At 39.5% G+C, this 10,041-nt stretch overlaps 1 protein-coding gene across 1 annotated transcript; it reads left to right on the top strand.

Moving 5' to 3' along the window:
- Positions 1-1,310: 1,310 nt before the first annotated feature.
- On the top strand, positions 1,311-3,425 carry CDC42EP3 (CDC42 effector protein (Rho GTPase binding) 3). Its single transcript, XM_010083951.1, has one exon. The coding sequence runs from the start codon at positions 1,591-1,593 to the stop codon at positions 2,356-2,358; it is 768 nt and encodes a 255-aa protein (XP_010082253.1). The 5' UTR covers positions 1,311-1,590; the 3' UTR covers positions 2,359-3,425.
- Positions 3,426-10,041: the final 6,616 nt, after the last annotated feature.

The raw sequence follows: 10,041 nt of genomic DNA, 5'->3' as shown, positions 1-10,041 counted from the left end.
ATTTGATGAAGGAAAATACCTGCTGGGACATGGATAGAAGGCAGCAAAAGTAGCTCTTGTTACAGCTTCCCTTCACTTATTGCATAGAACAGTCTTTCTGTGCAAAAACTGCAAGCTCCTTTATGGAGGGAGGATGGTAATAGTCAGAGTGTGAGGGATTTGGGGCTGAGTATTCTGGTGAGGAGGAGTGACCTGTGATGTTCTGGTGGTCCATCGACTGAATAGCGGAAAGTACAAAGATGTCCAGGAGAAAAATGCTTTCTTACTCTGAGACTGCTCAAGAGTCAGGAACTGGTACTGTGAGGAAGAAACACACCATTAAAGCATTGATGAAGAGTGTTTTTCCATAACTTGTTGACCCAATAGCCTGTTAGCCCTTGTGGACTGCTTTATTAGGCTTTTCAGAGCGACATTCTAATAGGAAGACTTGGTTTGCAAACAGTTTCATTTGATTGCAGTGAGTAACTCTGAGTCCCTGTGGTTTATGCTTGTTGACCCAATAGCCTGTTAGCCCTTGTGGACTGCTTTATTAGGCTTTTCAGAGCGACATTCTAATAGGAAGACTTGGTTTGCAAACAGTTTCATTTGATTGCAGTAACTCTGAGTCCCTGTGGGTTTATGCCCTACACAATCCATGAGCTACAGTCTCTAATTGCTATGAAGAATTCCTCTAGTCTAAAGACTGTAGTCACAAGAATCACTCTCTTCTAAAACACCTGCCCTTGGATGTTTCTAACTAATTGTAAAGACCTGGACTAGCACTTTTTTCAAGTACTTAAAACTATACTTTTAAATGGGTATTTATCAGAAATGGTATTGGTGACTATGAGAGTTCCAGCACTAAAGGGGGTATCTGAAATTCTCTTATCCAAGGTGGTCTACTCCATTTCCAGAAGGGTTTTGTGAGGGATTCTGTTAATCTTCCTCAGTCCACTAAAAGCTTAATACCATTGAAAGTGTTTCTGCATGTGCTCTCAAAGGCAAGCATTTTGACTGCCAGAATAAGGAGACGAAAGATTGAGATAGTGATATTTATCAAATGAATTGTGCTCAGCAACCGTGTCTAAGAAACTCTGACTTCAAAAAAACCTATGAAGTCAGAGAAAGGTTAGCTAGCCCTTGTTAATCTAAACTCTTTTATCTTGCCTAATGAAGGGAAGCAACATCGTAAAGCTAATCTGCAGGCTGGAACTGTCAGTGCCAATACTAATTTTTTTTTTTTTTTTTTGTAGAAACAAGACTGAATGAACCATGAAAAATAAATTAATGATAACCTGATTTTGTATCCCATGCAGGTTTTTTTGAAGTTCTGGAAGTAGACGGGCATTTGGTTGCTGACCTGAAACTTGTGCTCCACCTTGGAAAGATCTGTAGTGGGAGACATTTGCCTTCACATACCCCACAGCTGTCTGCATCAGAAGAAGAGGAGTTCATGTGCAAGAGTGGTTCAAGATGATGATGTAACATTGATAACACTGAAGGTCTCCTGAGAATAACTGACTTTGTAAGAGGTTTCTCCCTCCTCTCCTCTCCTCTTCCTTTTTTTTTTTTTTTTTGAAATAACTTGCTCTCTCAGAAACTACAAGCAAGATGCCAGCCAAGACCCCCATCTACTTGAAAGCTGCTAACAATAAGAAAGGGAAGAAATTCAAACTAAGGGATATCTTATCTCCTGATATGATCAGTCCACCACTTGGAGATTTTCGACACACCATACACATTGGAAAAGAGGGACAACATGATGTTTTTGGAGACATCTCCTTTTTGCAGGGCAACTATGAGCTACTGCCTGGAAATGAAGGAGAAACCAGAATTAACCAGTCTGGTGGCCACAATGAATTCTTAAGGGCAAACAGCACTTCTGAATCCATGTTTACAGAAACTTCATCACCAGTGCTCAAAAATGCTATTTCCCTTCCTGCCATTGGGGGTTCTCAAGCCCTTACGTTGCCCTTATTGTCACCAGTGACGTTTAATTCAAAGCAAGAATCCATCAGGTCATCAAGAAATCCTAGGCTTAGCTGTGAGCCAGTAATAGAAGAAAAATTGCAGGAGAAAAGTAAACAGATGGAGGATGGAGAAACATACAAAGATGACATATGGGAGCAAAATGGTGGTTCTTCACATTTTACTAATGGTAGAGACAGTCACTCATCCAGCTTTTCTGAACGATGCACTGATTGGCAAACAGTTGATTTATTTGATGACAGTCAACTTTCATGTGAACTAACCAAGACAAAGACTAAGTCAGAAGAATCCCTTTCAGATCTTGCAGGCTCTCTTCTCTCATTACAGCTTGACTTGGGACCTTCGCTTTTGGATGAGGTCCTCAACGTAATGGACAAGAATAAATCTTAGAACTGGTACTCCCTTGCTTCTTTATAAGTGATTCACTTAAACAAAAACAAACAAAAAATACGTAGTTCAAAAGCAGAGACACTTAAAAATCAGCTGTATTTGCAGTTGGTTTACGGGTTTTCTAAAAATATTCTTAAACTATTTTTTTACCTATTGTTTTTCATGATTTTTATTACGCTAAATTCTCATAGCAGGAAGGTAAATTTTAATAACAGGTTTCAGCAAACGAAAGATGTTTTTAAGTACCAGTATTAATGATCAGAAACTTAAGAAACAGAGTTTGAGGATGATACAGATTGTGACATTTGGTTAGTTCACTTCTATGGGCTTCTGAATATATGAGAATCTCTAAGTGTCAGAAAGGAGATTGATATTAATTATTCACATTTATAAATTATTACAACATCACTTTACATGTAGGCCTCTTTCAAGAACCTTGTGTTTGAGGGTTTGATAGTGTTCTTTATTTTCCATAGTACGATTTCTGTTATACCTTCACTGTAACTACTTTCTCGGTCTTATACTACCGCTCTGTATTCAGATATGAACAATTTGAGGGCTTTTTCAGTTTGAACGCCTGGTCCACAGTCTCCGCTGCTTTAAATGAGTATGCACAAATTTTCACAATTTGAGGCTTGGGCCTGACATTGTACATGAAATGATATGTTGTAAACAGGTGACACATGCAAGATATTATGGTTAAATTATTTTAAAAGTTGAAATATATTTCTTGTGTGCATATTGGCTTTTTACTGCAGAGCCTACACATACAGTATCTCATCAAAATAGTTGCTTGGCATTATTGGTGCTCTTCTGAAAATTGTATATTTGTGTGTTTGAAAAGAAATATGTATTGATACTCCTCGCTTTTTTTCTTCATTTATTGCCACACATGCTTAAACTTGCAACCGATTATTTTAATTTTTGAGGAAGGCACTGGTTATTCACAATGCTTGTGATGTGTGCTGCAACAGCCAATGTTTTGGGAAATGTGGATCCTTTATAATACAGTACCTACATGGATTGCATAGATATCTTGTGCAATACAATAAACAAAACTTTAAATTGCTATGTCTTTGTGATTGAGTACATAGTCTCACCAAAATATGAAGTTTTGGGTTCTGCTGTAATGAAACAGACTGCAGTAGAGTTGTGGAAATATGGGACCAAGGGGCAGATCAATTCTGCTATCTTAATTCAGGTGACTTCTCCAATTTGTTTCATTCCTGAGGTTTTAAGGGCAAACCCCAAACAGGTAGGACACACTGATTTTAAGTAATTGGAGACAAGAGTCTCCACTCGTTGGTCCTTAGTGAAGTTAATGACAAAGTTCCAGCACCTTTCAACTGAACTCTTTAGGTAAAATCCTGACACAGTTTGTAGACTGCTCTTCATTAGATAACCACATTTATCTGTATCTTCCTATCAGAACATGTAAATCATGGATGATTTAATATATAATATATGTATCCTTAAAATTTCTAGGGCGTCAGTGCCAACTAATGCTATTCCTTCAGTGTGTTTTAGGAACACAGTCATTACTCCCATTTCTGGTTAAGCACTTATATTATAGTGCATTAATGTGACGTGCAGCTACAGTCTCCCATGTTACTCCTGTAAATGAGGAACTGAGATGTAGAATGGCCAAGAACTGTGTTTATTTTTAAGATAATGCTTAATTGCCTTCGACTTTATATTCTGTGTGTATAAGACTGGATCAAATTTCCAGTGCATTCCTGATCCAAGAAGAATGGTGGTTCTGTGACTATAGTGCTTTCTGTATTTTAGAAAGTAGGTTCAAGCCTCTGCTTGGCCACAAATTTCTTATGGGACCCAGGGATTTAAAACCTAATGACCATTTAGGCCAAAACTTTCACTGGAAAAATCTGTCAGTCATTAGCATAGGGGAAGTTTTCTGTGAAATGGGGAAATTCTGTGTAGACCAGTTTCAAATACAGTTATTAGAACATTAAAAGTATTTGCTGAATGAAAAGTCGTTATCTTATAGGACTTCTCAAGGAAGTATTCTCTAGAAAGCAGAAGCAAATTCTTGCAGCAGCTCTTGCGATTGTGTTATTTTTGCTTTGTTGTGTTTTATACTTGTTTTCTTCCTGGCTTAGTCTGATGAAAAATATCTCACTATTGCAGGAGTTGTTGGTCTGTATTATTCTTCCTATGTGATTGCTCTTCTAAATTTACAAATCCTTATGTCTTGTGACGAGGGTGGGTGGTCTGAACTAAAATAATAACCATCGCTCCAGGCAAAAAGAACTACTGTGTTGTGGAGGAAAAACTGTGCTCAAGTAAAGAACAGGACTTTTACAGAGGCAAAGGAGGCTTCATTTTTCTTTAAAGCCTTCTTGTTACTTTCCTCAGAATTTCTATCCCTCAATTGTTCAGATGTGCTCAGTCTGACATGTAAAGACCTAGAACATGGAAAGTTGAAATGTGCCAAGCTTCTGTTCTGACATAGTCTTCTGTAAAATACTGCTTCGTGTAATGTGATCTGGCATCTCAGGTGTCACAAGACAGCTTGTCAGATCAAACCTTTGAATTTCTGGTTTGTAAGAAGTTCTGCCTTCCTCCACCCTTGATAAAATTCTTAATGGAAATTAGACTTTCCAAGGGGGAGTTACACAGCAATTTCCTCAAAACCAAGATGCTGCTGCAGGTTAGCCCTGGAACGGAGGACTGCAAGGAGTTGCCTCAGATATAGCACATCAATTTTCTGTGGCCACAGGGAACAGCATGCTCACTGTACAACTGCCCAGAAAGGTCCATAGATGCTTCACAAGTCTTCTGGTATGCCAGAAGACACTTCCCTGTCTCTCCTACTAACCAAAGAAGTACCTTGAGACCTAAAGATGTAATCTGAATGTGCCAGAGAAAGAAGGAGAACCCATAAAGCATGTGTTCAGTTTATTATCTGTACAGTCCTACAGGCTGCACTGTGCACAATGCAATACAAAACCAAACCAGAAAGTCCAATAATCATCCAATTCAAGAACCCTTGACCCCCTGTTCCAGTTCCCCTGCCAGCCTAACTGGGGCAATCAGCACTCTGTTGAGGATGTCAGTGGGAGGTAAAGAGCAGGTAAAATTCTGCAACATGCACAACTCCACATCGATCTCTGTCTTTTTCTAGCAAGGACCAAATCCAATGCCTTAGAGGAAACTGAAAAGCAAAACAAAGCTCCAAACTGAATCGTGACTCAAGGATGGAAACCAGCCTGACAAGGAGGCTAGCAGAAACCCCGAGACAGGGGTTTGATACAAATGCACGTTTTGTCCAAACACAGTTTCTTTTGAAAGTCCTTTGTATTGGTACATCTAATAACTAATGACTTCCACAGCAACCCTACCTTCCTCCCCACACTGACAAAGCTACACTATGTTAATAAAAATTGCTCATCATTAACATTTGCTTGAATTCACACTCTTCAAACTTTAATGTACTGAAAATATCCATTTCATTTCACCTGTTTACCTGTATCACTACAAAGTGTATACAGGACAGAACCATGTGGATTTGCTGGCAGATGGGTATAAATAACTGTATAGTATGTGAACAGGATAGAAAAGGGCAGAAAATTTAAAAAAATCTGGAGAGAATCATAAGCGATACCCTGTTTAAGGATGATTTTACTTCATAGTCCTTTTTCCTTTTTGCATTTATTGGTGTTGACAAGGAAGCTGGTTATCAAGGTTAAGCCTGAAGGACGTTCTCTAATTTGCAAAGGAAGTTCTCAACAAGCAACAAGAATAGTCTGAGGCTAAGTTTCAGGAAAACATGGGAGGACCAGACTCCTAGAAAGCATATCAGCTCAATTTTTTTTTATTTCCTGCTAGAATTAGTGAGAGAAGGAACACTTTGGGTGGCTGGCTTTTTGAGAATGTCAGTCATGACCAGAATTGGAAGCAGCTGTTTGATATGTCAGATGTAAATAACCCAGCTGCAAGCCTAGCAGGGAAGGTGTTGGACCCGGCAGAGTGAGGGCAAATAAAGTTCAGATGATGCAAGGGAAAGGTAAGAAAGAGACATAGTGGACTTTATTCCAAGGAAATAAGCGTAAGTTGTAAGCATATTAATTAAATTAGAAGTGGCCTAACTGTTCTGCAATCCATTTGCTTTTCATATGAACACAAAGTACATTAGTACATCTGTTTCCTATAAATTATTTCATTGTATGTGGTTTTTTAAGGGCTTTCCTGACTCCAAATGTAAGGCTGGGCCCATCACTAACTGCTGCTCTGTTGTTAGCATTTTAAAAGTGCTAGAAAATCAAGGAAGTACCCAATATTTTCTGAGACCCAAACAGCTATAATTGCCATCTATTTTATAATGTAATAACTGGATGGCTTCTTTGCTTTCTAATATTTATTCTCTTTATAGGAAAAAATTCCAGCCATTACTTTCTGTTTCTGAATGATACTGTAGGATGTTGGCCCTGTCTCTAAGGGCTTCCAACTATTCCTTTTTGACAAAGCACTCTGCTGCGGTACAGAGGGGGTTATATTATCATTTCCTCCACCTTAATTTCTGGTAAATTTTATCTGGTGGGTTGGAAAAATTGTGAGAATAGACTTACTCATAATATTTCTATTTCCTCTCCTGGCAGATGCACATATCTGCAGTTCATGGTTCATGTATTTATGTTTAATCATCAAGTATTTTCTAAATTCAGAAAAGCTTCACGTCACTTGTTATTTTATCCAAACTGCTCTCACTGGAAAAATGCAGATGGAGACAGCAACTTGACAAGCTGACTGTAAATATTGACCTTCTGCATCCACGGGGTTGCAAGAGCTTTCACTCAATTTGGCTTATGAAATCACTTTTGAATGTAAGCCACAAATATGCTAAATGGTAACTAGGATTCTATACTGAGCCCTATATCCTGTGACAGTGTTGGGGAAATCCTGAGCACACTAAGGATGTGCACACTGAAGAATGCCGTTTCTCATACTGGAAGTAACAACACTAATAGCTGTGCTTGGACTGGTACAGCAAAGGGAGTTTTCCCTTTCATTACCAGGACAAGCAACCAAGCTAACAGGAAGGGGAAAGGGAAAGGGAAAGGTTCCTCTGACTACAGCATTATCCTGAACTTCTCGGCTCTGTTGCACAGACTCGAACTGTGGGCATGAACTTGGGCAAATCATTTAATCTCTCCACACAAGCAACCAAGCTAACAGGAAGGGGAAAGGGAAAGGGAAAAAAAGGAAAAGGAAAAGGAAAGGGAAAGGTTCCTCTGACTACAGCATTATCCTGAACTTCTCGGCTCTGTTGCACAGACTCGAACTGTGGGCATGAACTTGGGCCCACAAGTTCTCTCCACAGCTGAGACTGACATGTCTAGAATAAGAGAGATAACTATCTATCAACTTTTGTCTATTCTGTCAAATCAGATGAAAAAAAAATTGCAGGTAAATTGTTTGGAGAGCAGCACTTAGCCTAAGAGCATTAGCTGGGGCATCTAAGGAGTAACGGAACTGCAGTGCTTTACTAGACTATACACAACATGGTATTGCCAATATGTCTGCTTAACACACTGTATGAGGTTTTAATGATAGATGCCATAAAATCATATTTTCTATAAACTCCCATGAAAAACTATATCATTCAAAGAAAAAAATCTAGATTTTGCTCCCAGTTTGAAATATCATCAATCATAAGGCAACATGATTTGGAAAAGAGGTTAAGATGGGATAGTGATGGCTTCAGGAAATCTAATATTCAGGGATTACCAGCAAGGCATCTAATTTATTTGTTTGGCTATTATTGTTTGTCTTTTTGGAACTGTGCTAGGGAGCAAGGACTGTCTCATCCTATGTCTGGAGGGCAGTTAGAATAACCTGGCTGTCACCACCATTCAAGAAATAACATAACACATGTCCAGCAACAGAGAGGTATTCACTTTGCCGTGACACGTTAGCAGAGATGTCAGGCAGAGGTCAAATTTGTGCAAAATCAGTTAAGTGTGAACAGGTGGAACCAGACCACCATGAAACAACTGTCTGGTTAAATTGTTCTAAATGAGGCATGAGACACCCTACTCTGGCGGTATTTGTAACCTTAAACCATCCTGTAGCCACGGAGTATCTGACACTATTCCTAAAGCAAGTAAGCAGGAGAAACAGACATCCTTAATTACTATTGCATCATGAAAAATATTTGTCCTGTTAATATTGTGGATTGCTCCCTGATGTGAGAGTAATAAAAGGATATTTTCCTTTCCTACTGTAATTGAATGAAAGGAGAAAAACTGTAAGTATTCCGCATGTGGGGTGGCATCCTTTCGCCAGATCATTTCATCAGGGTGTGAAAGAGTCGTATAGCAAGAGGATTACTTTGCACTTCATGCAGCAAAAAAATGGTTCTGCCCCACGCGTAGCTGTCCCACAATCTGCAGGAGGCTGTGCCATTGCTCACTAAGTCTCAGTGCCTTCACACCAACTTAAACCCCCCCTAGTCTTTTCCACTTAACTTAGAAATTAATTCATTCAGACCGTGTTGGCATTGAGCAATGGAGACACAGTGCACACCAAGGCTAAGATCCTTCAGCAGAACAGCATCAAGACAGGCCTAAAGTACGCCTAGCTTCCCTCTGCCCTGTATGTTCAGTTCCTTCTGATGAAAACTGGGTACAGGAATGGAAAATTAACGTCTGCTTGGGTCTTGCTCTGATCTCAGACGGGTTGTTGCCAGGGCATACCCCACAGCCAGAAGCCAAAGAGCACACCAGTTTATGCGTAGCCCTAGAGCTTTCCCCTACTGGAATTGCAGGCTTTGCCTCTTCACCACGCACCTTGCAAAGTGTCACTCAGATGAAAGTGTGCCCACTGTGCCCTGCTTTCTGTGTATCATATAACATGACAGCAAGCAAAATGCAAATTACACAATTCTCTGTTTGTAGGGCTCCTCTTGCAGGTCTGAGAACTGAATATAAAGAAAAGTCCTACTGCCTGCCTCTCTCCACTGTTTACTTGCATTTGCGAGGTGCATTCTGAAAGCTTCCTTACTACTTTAAATCATAACCATTTAGTCCTTGGCATGTTGAAAGATACATCATGCCAGTGGGCAAATCTGAGAATCATAGAATCATTAAGGTTGCAAAAGACCTCACGGATCATCAAGTCCAACCATCAGCCCAACACCACCCAACTCACTAAACCATGTCCCGAAGCATGTCCTGAGAAAAGAACATAAGTTAGTGGTGACCCACTGGGTAATGCAGCTTTTTCTGGTATAGAATAAAACTCAATCTATAACATTATATGCATATTAAGGCATAAGTACACACACTCATACACATAAACCAGCATTAGCTAATGCATCATGATTTTTAAGAGCTTTTCCATCTTTGGGAGCAGGGGGAAATCCTGTTGTGTGGATTCTCTCGTGTCTAAAAAAGGCTTCTTTCATAATACAACCTTTTCTGCATTGGGGGAGTATAGGCATACTAAAAGGGTCTTTCTCTGCTGCCTAGCTGCTTGTTTTCATCGAATTTGTGGCAAACAAAACTGAGCCATTTACCTGTCTATCAACTCTGACTGAAACAGATCAAGGTTTTCAAAAGTACTTCAGGATCTCACACACATACTTACCTACAGTGAGATTTCCAAACCACATTTGTTTAGAAAGCTGGGCTAATTGTGCACTGTGTTGTATCCCACACTGAA

The sequence above is a fragment of the Pterocles gutturalis genome, unplaced genomic scaffold (assembly GCF_000699245.1).
Source record: "Pterocles gutturalis isolate BGI_N339 unplaced genomic scaffold, ASM69924v1 scaffold16410, whole genome shotgun sequence".
NCBI classification, from domain to species: domain Eukaryota; kingdom Metazoa; phylum Chordata; class Aves; order Pterocliformes; family Pteroclidae; genus Pterocles; species Pterocles gutturalis.
The sequence above is the reverse complement of the archived record's forward strand: the minus strand, read 5'-3'. Positions and strand labels throughout refer to the sequence as shown.

Coding starts and splice junctions, on each gene's coding strand:
- CDC42EP3 (XM_010083951.1), top strand. CDS start 1,591: ATGCCAGCCAAGACCCCCATCTACTTGAAAGCTGCTAACAATAAGAAA.